We start from the raw sequence: 13,757 nt of genomic DNA on the forward strand, positions 1-13,757 counted from the left end.
TTTTTTTTGGAAAAAAATGAAGATATGGGTATTCATGAGTGAAACAGCAAAACCACCACTCCAAATAAAATCTCTGAAATAGCAAAACCACCAATCACTTAAATATGATGAGCCACTTATAAAGTTTTCATTTAAAATGTGGACTTCTCATTATATCAAGCAGATATTTATTCTGTTTTGGAGAGCAAACGATAAAATTAGCTACATGGGAAGGTTCAGATCATACACTGGTAAAATGTAAAATCATAAAAATACTGAACTCTTGAGGAAAATTCTAAACAGAAAGTCTGTTATCAAATGGGGAAATCAAATTATAAAACACATCAAATGTTAAAATCAATAAATACACCATTCATGAACATTAAATCTCGGAAAACCTGTGAATATCTAAAAAGAACCAAAGAAGCATAAAATGTGAAAAAGGATGCCAAAGTTTTAACTACATGACTGAAATATATATTGAGCAAGTTTTTATTGAGACATGGTAACGACCTATATAATTTGCACCATACTAAGTGTCGTGGTAAATCAACTTTTTAGTGACTCAACTCTAAATTTACCAAACCGATCAAATCAGTACTAACCAACTACATTAATCTACCATCTCCACCCTTTAAGAATTGAGATTCGGTATCGTCTAAATGACATGAATGAAAATGTAAGAAATGACACTTTCTGGTTATTGGATGATTCAGGTCAGGAATTTGTGACTAAATAATATATTATCTTAGAAACTTGCAAAGGATGACCTCATTTATGGTTCCTAGTTTTAAAAATGTTATGTTCTTCTAGACAATCTGTCAGTTTTCATGGTTCATTTAAGTTAACTTTTCTGAATACATGACTTAATTCTGGGATAAAGATGTCACTTAATTCAGGTGAAAGATAATAGCTTGATTCTTGGGATAATATGTCATATTGTAAACTAAAGTACAAAACAGTGGATGAATCCTGTGCGAAAGGATTTTATTTTGTATGATCCACTGTAAGGCAGAAAATGAATTTTGGGAAGGGTGGAATTGTTGTATGCCACAGTATAAGGGAGATGCTGAATCCTTTTGGGGGAGATGTCAAAATGTATACTCAAGCGAAAAGGCAGATGTTGAATCCTAGAAAAAAGATGTCATATTGAATATTCCAGTGGAAAGTCGACGTTAAATCCTGGAAAAAAAGAATTGTGAAATATTTGGTTTTTTTTAATTGTAAACTCTAGTACCATGCAGATTTGTCAACTAAATGGCTGAATATCAGAAAGATTGAAAAGTACTGAAATGTAATCTACAAAATAATTTGAAGGGACCATAATTGTTTATTTATAATGTGTTCTATGTCACTATTCATTTTTTCCTCTCACAAAATTATCATTTTACACCTTGTTGCATAGCTTTTTATATTTGACAAAATACATTATTTTGTATTCATTTAATACTGTATACACCAATGGACGGCAGAGATAGAATCCTTGGGAAAAGATGTCAAATTGTTTACTCTAATGGACGGCAGTGGTTGAATTTATAGTATTAGAAAAATGTCATATTGCATACTATATTGAAGAGGTAGATGTTGAATCCTTGCGGAAAAGTGTGATATTGTTAACTACAGGGAAAGGCAGAGGTTGGACCGTTGGGGGGAAAGCAGTCGTATTGTATACTCCAAATAAAGGCAGAGGTTGTATACTGGGGAAAAGAAATCTGTACACTCCAATGCACGACAGAGGTTGAATCCTTAGGGAAAGATTGCATATTGTGTACTCCAGTAAAAGGGAAGGTTGAATTCTGGGGAATATATATTTATCAAAGGTACCATGCTTAGAAGGCAGAGGTTGGATCCTGGGGGAAACATGTCACGTTGTATACTCCCTTGAAAGCAAAGGTGGAATCCTGGGGGAACGATGTCATAGTGTGTATTCCAGTGAAAGGGCGTGGTTGAATCCGGGGGAATGTTATATCGTATACTCCCTTGAAAGGCAAAGGTGGAATCCTGGGAAAAGATGTCATATCATATATTCAAGTGAACGACAGAGGTTGTTCAGAGGTTGAATCCTTGGAAAGATATATAATCCAGTAAACGGCTGATGTTAAATCTTGTGGAAAGATGTCATATTGTATACAACAATGAAAGGCACAGGTTATAATCCAGTGGAAACGATGTTATAGTGTATAAACTACTGATAAGGTAGATGTTAAATCCTGTGGAAAGATGTCATATTTTCTTAATATCTGCTGCAAAGACAGTTAAGTCACGAAAAAAATCATGATTGATCATCACAAACGTCCCCAAACCGGACATTTTAGGGACGTTTTGTTATAAGTCTGAAGACGATATTCCGTATTCGCAACAACAAGAAATGATTAACATATCTTTGTGTTTTCGTATAAATAAAAAAAACAGACAATCTTCATAAAGTAGGATATAATGTTTTTATAGGATGCCAGAAATAAAGCCACCAGTTTGTTCCAAGTCATGAAAACTTATTGTTACTGATGTGTAATTGATGAGATACTGGATAAGAATGATTTTGATAGTAAAATTTTTCTACTCGGTTTACGGATACTAGATGTTTAAGCATTTTGCTAGGGATGATTTTTTTAATAAAACCGCCGGCCATGCCTGTACAGCAGTTTCTTCAAGTGTAATGTGTTCAATGGTGCTGAAATTACAGTTAATTTTGTAACTAGGCATTAAACAAACAACAACCAGTAAATTGATTCCATCATTGGTGTAAAAGAGGGACGAAAGGTACCAAAGGGACAGTCAAACTCATTAATCTAAAACAAACTGACACCGCCATGGCTAAAAATGAAAAAAGACAAACAGAAAAACAATAGTACACATGACACAACATAGAAAACTAAAGAATAAACAACACGAACGAGTTAAAGAATGGGCGTACTTCAAAGAAGCGGGTATGGCCTCGATGTGTCAATGAGGAACACCATAGGCGTAAACCCCAGCCTGTTTGCTTTTTACATATTGTACTTGACCTGGATGGAGAGTTGTCTCATTGGCACTATACCACATCTCCTTATATCTATTCAATAAAACAAGTCCCAAAAAGATGGTAAGACGTCAAAGTATCCCCCTTTTAGGGTGACCGTGGAAAAGAAATATGTTTACTACAAGTCTTCTTCCAACTAGCAATAGAAATTCTTGCTAGTGATTACAGTATTAGGTACTTAGACTGGTCGTCCACCGAGGTACCCCTTCTCCAGTGAACGACAGACTTAAATCCTGGGTAAAACATTTCATATTGCATACTATATTCATAATAGGAAGATGTTAAATACTGGAGGAAAGACGTCTTATTGTATACTCCAGTGGACGACAGAGGTTCAATCCTTGGGAAAAGATTTCGTATTGTATACTCCAGTGAAAAGGAAGATGTAAAATCCTGGGGGAGAGATGTTTTATTGTATACTCCAGTGGACGACAGAGGTTCAATCCTTGGGAAAAGATATCATATTGTATACTCTAGTGAATAGGAAGATGTTAAATCCAGGGGGAGAGATGTCATATTGTAAACTCCAGTGGAGGACAGAGGTTCAATCCTTGGGAAAAGATATCATATTGCATACTCCAGTGAATAGGAAGATGTTCAATCCAGGGGGAGAGATTTCATATTGTATACTCAATGCAGTGGACGACAGAGTTTCCATCCTAGAGAAAATATTTCGTAGTGCATACACCAGTGGTAAGGAAGATGCAAAATCTTGGGGGAGAGATGTTTTATTGTTTGCTCCAGTGGACGACAGATCGAGGTTCAATATTTGGGAAAAGATTTCGTATTGTATACTCCTGTGAATAGGAATATGTTTAATCCTGGAGGAAAGATATCATATGTTATACTCCAGTGGACGACAGAGGTTCAATCCTAGGGGAAATATGTCATATTGCATACTCCAGAGAATAGGAAGATGTAAAATCCTGGGGGAGAGATTTCCTATTGTACACTCCATTGGACAACAGGGTTCAATCCTTGGGAAAAGGTTTCATATTGCATACTCCAGTTAATAGGAAGATGTTAAATCCAAGGGTGTCTTATTGCATATAAATAAATTAACATATCTTTTTGTTTTCGTGTCAAGACGCCTGTTAGAATTTTATAATGAAAATTTAAAAAGAAAAGATCAGATATTTTTTTTTTAAAATAAGGGAATAATCGTTTGTAACTTTTTATAGAACGCATAAAATTAAGTCACATGTTTGTACTTAATCATGAAACTTACTAATATATGATGTGTAAAACAGGGACAAAAGAAACAAGAGGGACAGTCAAACTCATAAATCGAAAATAAACTGACAATGCCATAGCAAAAATAAAAGACAAACAAAAGTACATATGACACAACATAGAAAACAAAGAATAAGCAATACAAACCCCACCAATAACTAGGAGGGCTCTGGTTTAATAGCTTTCTTGTGAACAGCAACCCTCTATCAAGGAAATCATGATAGGAAAAACAAGCACGGATTTTCCGTATTAATAGGGAGATATATACTCCGTATGTAGATGCTGCTGAAATGTTTCTTCTTAGAAATGGAAAGTTCACAATTTGAAAGCTGAAATCAATTCTTTTGTCGTAAAGTTTTGTTTTCAACCGATCCTCATTGTCAATTTCTAGATGTAAGTCAAGATATGCGAACGACTTAACTGTATCTGTATATCTGTTATATCCTTTATCTCTAGTTCGATGGGATAGATGCGTTCAACATAGTTACCAAATTTTGAATTATTTAGTGAAAGAACATCATCTATATTTCGGAAAGTAGAGTTAAAGGATATTGCTAACTTCTTATCTTTCTTCCTACATGTATATGAAGCCAGCCTCATGATAATATAGAAACAAGTCGGAAAGAAGAGGGACACAATTGTTTCCCATTGGAATGCCGATAGTCTTTTGAAAAAACACGTCCTCCGAACGTAATAAATATGTTGTCAATAAAAAAATTAAGCATCTTGATAATGTTAGTTTCAGAGAATTTTTTGTTTGAATCAGAGTGATCCTTTACAAAATAGGATGTATCCTTCCCTTGACCAGATACTTGTATCTACGTTGGCCATTCTTCTGTATGAAACAAAGCAATACCAACTCTTTCAATTTGTCTTTTAGAATGGAATGTGGAATACTAGTGTAAAGTGTAGAAAGTCAAATGTTTTAATACCATTTCAAGATGAAAGAGAGTTAGATTGTATGTACTCTAAAAGATCTTTAGAATTTTTAAGTATCCACATCTGAATCACGCCACCTCTAGAATAGGCAGTTTCACAATAACTTTAAAGCCCGTCTCTAATTGGTGAGATACTGAATAAGAATGATGTAAAATTCTTCTTCACAGTTTACAGCTAGATGTTTAAGCATTTTCCGAGGGATAAAAAAGAATGAATAAAGATCCATTCATGTCTGTACAACAGTTTCCTCAAGTGTTATGTGTTCAATCGGGTCCCCAAAATACATGACCACTTCGCTACTAGACATTAAACAAAAAACAACCAGTCAGTTTTTTCCATCATTGGTGTCAAGTATGGACAAACTTCCAAGAAACTGTTAACATGGTAAGGCCCTCTCCATGTCTTTGAAGAACATAATAGGCTTCCTCTTACATCCAGCCTATTTACTTTTCACACGTTGTACGTGACCTGGATGGAGAGTTGCCTCATTGGCACTATACCACATCTGAAGCTTTTATACGTCAAAGTGTCCCCCTTCAAGGGTAACCGGGGAATATAAATATGGTTACTACAGATCTTCGTCTAACTGGCAATAGATACCCTTGCAAAAGTGGGCGTCAATTTGGCTGTGCAAGAAGTATAATTATGAGTTGAAGTCTAGTCAGAATGGGGACGATAAATCCGATGCCTGGTGTAGAAAGAGAACCATGCTCTCCGCATGTTTAGAATCCTTGAATCAATTCTTTGAGGGATATGTTGCAAAGCTTAATATGTCTGTCCCTTTCTTATATCCCTCATTCTCTAGTCCAGTGGTAGTCTAATAAAAATACACCGACCTTCATGCCAGGACGGCCTTTATTATTGGACCTACCTTTGTGTCTATTGTAAATTTGTTTTTGGCCTAACACAATTGACAATTATCAAAATTGAACGAATAACAACACCTTTGTTACTGTGTCTTCTGTATTAGTTGATAGAGGGCTAATGCAGATACATGATAGTACACAACAAATACAACAACTGCAATCCTTTTTACTGTCTTGCACATGTATAATCAAAACAAAGGCGAATCATAACAAATTGAAATTCATTAATAAAAAACTTTATTCATTTAACAACAGTGAAAGGTGTCGTTTATTTGTCATTACACATGATACACAAAAGGTAGATATGGTTCTTCTAAGTATCTTGAATATCACAGATGTTTTAATCTTCATTGTATATTTCAGAGGATTTACTGTTCACTTGCAAAGACAAATCCTTTCTCAAATGTATTAAGATGATTTCTTTTCCATACATTTCCTGAATTCTGTGACCTCTTTTTGACATTTCCTCCAATCATTATGTTCTCCCATACAATCCTGTATTAAAGTATATCATTGAAATCCATAAAATAAATCATGAATTTTAATTACTAGATAGAAGTCTTTTGTGACTTGCCCTTTTTCCTTTCTTTTATTACGACGATTGAATCGTCGTCGTTGTCAACATTTACTTTCAGTATGTGTAGACTTTCTAGTGTTTTTTTAAAATATATATTTCATATATCAACATCTGTTTTGTCAAACTTTCACTGAGATTTATAAAATTTGGACACATGTTTTTTTATGACAAAAAGGACAGTATATGTCAGAGGCAAAGTTTCTAAGATTATTATGTTTTATGACTGTTACTGATATATTGAATTATATAATTCCATGATTGCGCTAAAAAAAACTAACTCGATGAGAGTATGTAAAATTGTTTGCAAACATGAGCATGATGTCATTGATGAGAGCAAAATTTTTAATTATAAATTGAACACTCAGAGATATTTGGTTTCTAAACATAGCAGAAACGTTGACAGTAAAAAAGTTTTTAACGATTTTTTTCTCGAGGTAATAAATCTTAAGTTGAAAACAAAAAGAGGGACGGCACAAAATATATTTTTTAACATCGGAACAATATTATATACCCGTACATCGCAGTGTAGCTTTATTTAAATTAAATGTTGGTGTTTGGTAACACCTGTTACATAAACAAAAAATGTATACGAAGTAAGATTAAACTTAGCGCCATTTTCATTACTGTAAAAATTATGAGTTACCTGTACAAGGTAATGTAACTCTTTGCATCCAGTTTTTGTAAGCATCTTGTCAACTGGATCTTCTTCCTCGTCGTCTTCTTTTGGCTTTGGTCGTGAACGATCGTGTCCCATGGGCGCAGACATTTGAATATCAAAATTAAATATTCAGCTCCGATATTGTTTTTTTTCCGATTTCAGACTTTAAAGATATCAAACACATCGCTTAACGTTCTTATCTTGACTTCTGTTGAATATTAGATAAGCCGAAAAGTCCACTGGGGTACATTTACTTAATTGTGGTTTTCGCTGATTTGTGTACTGAAAGTCAAATTGTACCGCAAAAGTTCCATAATTTCGCAAATCCCAAACAGTCTCATCGAAAAATGAGTACTGAAAAGTCTGAAGACAGAAAAGCCAGAATTGTACTCCAACAGTGCTTGTCAGCACGACTGCAAGTTCAGCCAAAATCCGACACAGAAGAAGCACAGTTTGTTGAGGTGAGCCAAATAAGATTAGGCTTACTATAGTTTCAACATTGTTCCACTACGACTGGCTGTTTAAACCGTCAGTGCTTTGCTATGATTTAGTCTAGCTTGAAAGCTTAGTACAAGCAATGATTTGTATAGTTAGATCTAACAATCCTTGGTACAAGCTGTTTTTGTGCTTAATTGACAGTGTTGTTATAAGCATCATTGTCTCTGATTTGTTTTACCTACATACAAATAAATTAATATAATACCAAGATTGAGGAACTCGAAGTGCCCGAAGAAACAAACTTAAATTAGAACTTTGGCAGGAACTAAACAATCACAGAAATTAAGATTCGAGTCGAGTACATTGATTTATCCCTTTGGGGTGCTCCTGAGAAAGGAGGAAATTACCAGTAACAGTAACAATCGAACGCACCTGCCACGTGCGGGATTCGAACTCGCATTATCGGGATAACAGATATACATGTCGTAGCTGACCTTTTGACACCACTCTGTCACTAAGAACCACAGCAAAATAAGAAAAGCACAAACACTGCTTAAAAAGGGAATAAAATTTTGATAATAGCAAAATTCTCATGTACTAATGGGTGCGTCACTGGTGAGTGTTTTGTAGACGAAAAGCGCGTCTGGCGTATATATAAACTAAATTTAGTCCTGGTATCTATGATGAGTTTATTGAACATTGTCTTGTTGATTTATACCCCTTTTGCATGTTTTCAGTTTCATTAAATGACCAAAGAGCGGATCCAATACCTTGTGTTACAAACGGACAGTAATGGCTTTGTTTTCACCAAAGTATTTCTCGTCTGTGCAGTTGGAAAATTTTTAAAGTTTGGCATCAGTTTGGGATATATTGAGAAAAACAAATAGGAGTTTGAAAGACATTGACAACCTGACATATACTGATATACGTCAAGGGTATAGGTAGCAATACACAGTTAGAAGTTTAGTTTCGCATTATGGCCCCTGTGAATTTTTTAAATATGAAAGTTTTTGTACAATAAAATTGATTTTTAGGTAATTGAAGAATAATATAGCCTTCTTAGTGGGTTTATATGAACATTTAGATTGATTTTAACATGTTTTATAGGCCATTTCAATGATTGACAGTCCGTATTTTCCTATCCGTACCGTTCATAGGTCCATAAATTATTGTAGTGTTTATCAACAAAGATTTTGCGCTCGATCTTTTCAATTCAATTTTATGGAAAAACGAGCAGGAAGACATATGATTTTTTGTGGACCACTTGATAGATATAAACCTATGGATTCAGGAAAGGTATCACTGTAATTCATTGAAATTTTCCTTTAGACCAAATTTTGGAGACTTTTGTGACATGTTCACCCCCCTTTTTTGCTATATTTTGTATCTAAGAAATGCAGATTGTTGCCATGGTTACACCCAAAAGGGATTATATTTCACCCTTATGACCATTATAAATCAAATCTATGGAAGATTCTCTTTCTACAAGTATATACATGCATAACACACATATAAAGCCTTCTTTGTTAGACAGGAGGGGAAAGGGGGTGTTTAAAAATTATGAGTGTCAATTTTAAGTTTTTTTCCTAACTGTGTATTGCTACCTTATGGCATTTGACAAAGCAAATAATTGCCTTTTTTTCAGACAAACATACCACAAAACTATTGATATTTAGGTTATAGATACAATTCTAAGGAAGAAACAACCTTTAGTATGACAATGTATGTTAGTTTTGTTGTTTATTGTCCTTAGCAACCAATATAGACATTTTGACACATAGACTTGGTTCCGTAATTAATTGATACTTTATTGGCTACCCCTTGGAAAAGAAGATTGCGCGTTATGTAGAAACCTTAGAAGGGAACGCTTTATATTTTTTCATGCGACTTAATCAAATTTATTATTTTAGCAAGTATAAAGTCACAATTTAGCATGAATTAAGCCCAATTTTTTCCCCGCTGTTATAAATAAATTCAGTATTGACTAAATTTTAACCAAGGCCTTGGTATGGTAATACACAACAAAATTGACATTCTAGAGCTTTAAAATAGCTTTAACTTGTAAAAGTTGTCTACTGTTAAGGTTAATTTAGGTTTTTAAACAAGGAAAGCCAGGCTTAGAAGGTATAGTTTTAGAAAATTGACTAAAAAAGGAGAAAATGCACTTTGACATGGCATGTTTCATAAAATCACTTTTTTGTTGCATTTCAGTGTCAACTGCTAACCTTCATAAAATATTTATTTCTGAACCGATTTTCAAAACTAGCAGGCGAAAATGCTCGTTTTAACTAGTAGAAAACAGAAATCCATTTAAAGTGGAATTGGGAAAAAAAATGTTAATCCTTAAGGTAGCAATACACAGTTAGAAGTTTAGTTTCGCATTATGGCCCCTGTGAATTTTTTAAATATGAAAGTTTTTGTACAATAAAATTGATTTTTAGGTAATTGAAGAATAATATAGCCTTCTTAGTGGGTTTATATGAACATTTAGATTGATTTTAACATGTTTTATAGGCCATTTCAATGATTGACAGTCCGTATTTTCCTATCCGTACCGTTCATAGGTCCATAAATTATTGTAGTGTTTATCAACAAAGATTTTGCGCTCGATCTTTTCAATTCAATTTTATGGAAAAACGAGCAGGAAGACATATGATTTTTTGTGGACCACTTGATAGATATAAACCTATGGATTCAGGAAAGGTATCACTGTAATTCATTGAAATTTTCCTTTAGACCAAATTTTGGAGACTTTTGTGACATGTTCACCCCCCTTTTTTGCTATATTTTGTATCTAAGAAATGCAGATTGTTGCCATGGTTACACCCAAAAGGGATTATATTTCACCCTTATGACCATTATAAATCAAATCTATGGAAGATTCTCTTTCTACAAGTATATACATGCATAACACACATATAAAGCCTTCTTTGTTAGACAGGAGGGGAAAGGGGGTGTTTAAAAATTATGAGTGTCAATTTTAAGTTTTTTTCCTAACTGTGTATTGCTACCCGACATATACTGATATACGTCAAGGGTATAGTTGTCACTTGTATCTAAAAAAAATCGTGTGTGATTCAATTTAAATCAAGGGAAATCTGTATCACGGAAATGCTGCCCATATTGGAATCTACACTCGCAAGGAATAAAAAAGAAAATCGAGTAATGGAAGCCTGATCTTTTTCAGACCATAAAATCCTCAGTAGCTATAGCCATGAATTTAAGGTTGATTGTCGGTGGTTAAGCGCCACTTTTGTGCTATTTCGCGGTGGTCAGTTTTATAGATGTAGAAGCCGGAATGCCTGGAGAAAACCACCTATCAGTAACCTTCAATAGGAAAACTGATAATCCTAGTCAATTAAAATGGAGTCGAGTGCACCTGCAAGAGCGAGGTTCGAACTTGCAACCTCAGTGTTGACTGGCTAATTATTACAGTAGTAGAACTACTTAGAGCACTTGGCCACCAATCAGCTAGGCAAGATCTACAATATGGAGGACGATCGCCAAACAACTCCTTATTGGAGTTATTGCCCTTTAATGACGATTTTTACTTCTTTTTTTTTTTTGCATTTTGACTTTTATGTTAAAAAATGTATTATAAAAAAATATATCTTGAATCACATTTTTTTTATTAGCATTGAATGAACTTTCTACTAACAAGTCAAAATTTGCAGATATAGTTAGTAGGCTGTCACTTTTTATCCTTAACTGATGTTTTTGATATATCCTTTTTCTGGTTTTGAGTGAAAACTAAAAAAGTGGAGAGAAACTAAACAGCCTAATGATCAGCGATACAAGATCAACAAATTAGTTTTTTTTTCATGAATTCTAATCTCGTTTGCAATATTGGAGTGTTCTTTGATGAATATGCACACATACATAGGTGAGCCTCACAGGCCTGTCTAGAGCCTCTAGTTTTAATACCTTTTATTTTTTTTATTTATTATTTCGTTAGATTGGAAGAGGTTTGATAGTGTATATATGCTTCCTGAAAGATTCAACATCCGACACAGTGTCCAAAATGGGTAAATATAATCATTTAGCATAAAAATGGTTGACATGCTGTGGAAAAAACTGAAAAAAATAGAATTCTCTAAATGTACATAGTGTACCAGAAACAGAAAAAATATACCAGACTATAATAGCTTTGGTGACTATATTTCAAAGAGTTTTGTCGTTGTAATATAAAATGATTTAAGCAGAGACCTACTATAGATTTCTTAAGTAAAAACATATTCATAATATTTATAGTTTGTTCATACATGGTCACACTTAAAGTTCCCCCAATATATATTTTATTAATGCACAGCAATATATTATGAAGCCCATCCTTCAGCCTTGCCTGTTCTTGTCTATATGAAACTTGCGTTTATTCATAACATGTAATGGTACAGTTGAAATTAGAGAGTGCAATTAGACATACACATGCTTTTAAAATAAAATACGTTGTTCTTAGTCTGATGATGCATAGAAGTAAAAATAAAAGGTCAATAGCATACTTCTTTGGTCTGAATTTTACTTATACTGAGGACTCTTTTTGAAAGTGAAGATCATTGAAGTAAAAGTATTTTTATTGATGTGTTACTTGTTGAGTATTGCACATGTTGCACAACCGTTGTTACTGTGCATGATGTCTACCTGTCTTTGCAGAAGGTGTTGACTGAGATTTTTACATTGTACACAATTATAAGGTTGTCGCCGGCCCGGGGAACTATCATTAGATTATAGTTATAAAGTCCTTACGTAGTGTGGACCATTTATTTAAAAAGTGTATTTAAATCTCAAGCAACTACAATTATGGACAAAGGAAGATAACTTAAATATAAAAAATATTTTTAACAATTACGTCATTGATATTTTTAGAACAGATACTAGATTCCTATTTTTCAATTATGCATTTGTCTGATAATAATTTCAGTTAAAGCAGCATTAAATACCAGACTTAGTGCAAATGATGAAGGGAAATTAGTATCCATACTAGAACTTCCAGGAGATGTGTTGATTGTACCACAAGCAACACTAGGAGGTTCACTGAAGGGAAAGTTGATGCAGTATCATAAAAACATTGACAAAGAGGAAGGCAAAAAACTGTACGATGAATTTGTGCAATCATGTAATGACATAGTTAAACAAAACAATCCCAATGTGTCTGTACAAAGTGGTACATATGGAAACAGACAAGTGTTTAGAACAGACACCAATGGACCATATACTCACATGATCGAATTCTAATCGTATCATTGTATTGAATATTTATGATAGATGCTGTTACAGAAACAAATATTAGCCTTTCTAGTTTGAATTTTTTACATTTGTGATTTCAGGGCCATTTATAGTAGAGTATGCAATATTGGCTTTGCTCATTGTTGAAGGCCATACAGTGACTTATGCCTGTTAATTTCTGTGTCCTTTGGTCTCTTGTGAAGAGTTGTGTTGTTGGCAATCATATCACATCTCTTTTTCATATATAACAGTTTGTGCTTTTAGACCTAAATTTATATATAGTTTGTTTCCCCAATCCAGACCCTGCCAAGCCAGGTGTGGGTCGGTAGGTAGGGAAATAATTTTATTTTTCCAAAAAGCTAGAATATTATCAGACAGTCTGGCAAGCCTGAAAATTTAAAATGAATAAAATAATATTTTACTTAGTTATAACAATAAATTTTTATGAGTAGCACCATTTTTGCAGGGTTGGTAGGGATTGGGGAAACAAACAATATTTTATTTTAGGCCTACAAAGGATTTTGAATTGAAAATTTTTCGCTGAATTAGGAAACAAATATAGTGAAGTGTCAATGGAAATTTCCTTATTGTGAATAGAATAGAATTTAATGGGGTTAACATTCAGTAAGTAGTTAATAGCAGACGGCAAACGTACTTGATTTAAGGTGGAGGTGTAACAGAATGTATAGTTTTATGATGAGTTGTTTTTTCATTTTAAAACAATTTAACCAGCTTGTTCGAATTTGACACAGTTTATTAAACCTGTCTGCAACAAATTGTTTCCTTAAAATTATAATATTCAGTTATTTTATCCATTTTATGGAT

At 33.7% G+C, this 13,757-nt stretch overlaps 1 protein-coding gene and 1 long non-coding RNA gene across 3 annotated transcripts; one reads left to right on the plus strand and one right to left on the minus strand.

Moving 5' to 3' along the window:
- Nucleotides 1–6,256: 6,256 nt before the first annotated feature.
- Nucleotides 6,257–7,475, minus strand: LOC134709971 (uncharacterized). Its single transcript, XR_010106078.1, has 2 exons — nucleotides 7,257–7,475; nucleotides 6,257–6,531 (listed from the first exon to the last, which is right to left on the minus strand). It is a non-coding gene; the product is annotated as an uncharacterized LOC134709971 (long non-coding RNA).
- A 119-nt stretch (nucleotides 7,476–7,594) lies between these two features.
- On the plus strand, nucleotides 7,595–13,655 carry LOC134709970 (D-aminoacyl-tRNA deacylase 2-like). 2 transcript variants are annotated; one of them, XM_063570099.1, is made up of 3 exons: nucleotides 7,595–7,732; nucleotides 11,665–11,734; nucleotides 12,628–13,645. In XM_063570099.1, exons 1-3 carry the CDS (start codon nucleotides 7,619–7,621, stop codon nucleotides 12,939–12,941), a joined length of 498 nt encoding a protein of 165 aa, XP_063426169.1. In that variant the 5' UTR covers nucleotides 7,595–7,618; the 3' UTR covers nucleotides 12,942–13,645. The 2 variants fall into 2 exon arrangements, with proteins under 2 accessions (XP_063426169.1, XP_063426170.1); XM_063570100.1 differs by lacking the exon at nucleotides 7,595–7,732 and adding an exon at nucleotides 8,108–8,324 and having other exon boundaries at nucleotides 12,628–13,655.
- The last annotated feature ends 102 nt before the right edge of the window (nucleotides 13,656–13,757 follow it).

The sequence above is a fragment of the Mytilus trossulus genome, chromosome 3, assembly GCF_036588685.1.
Source record: "Mytilus trossulus isolate FHL-02 chromosome 3, PNRI_Mtr1.1.1.hap1, whole genome shotgun sequence".
Lineage (NCBI taxonomy): Eukaryota > Metazoa > Mollusca > Bivalvia > Mytilida > Mytilidae > Mytilus > Mytilus trossulus.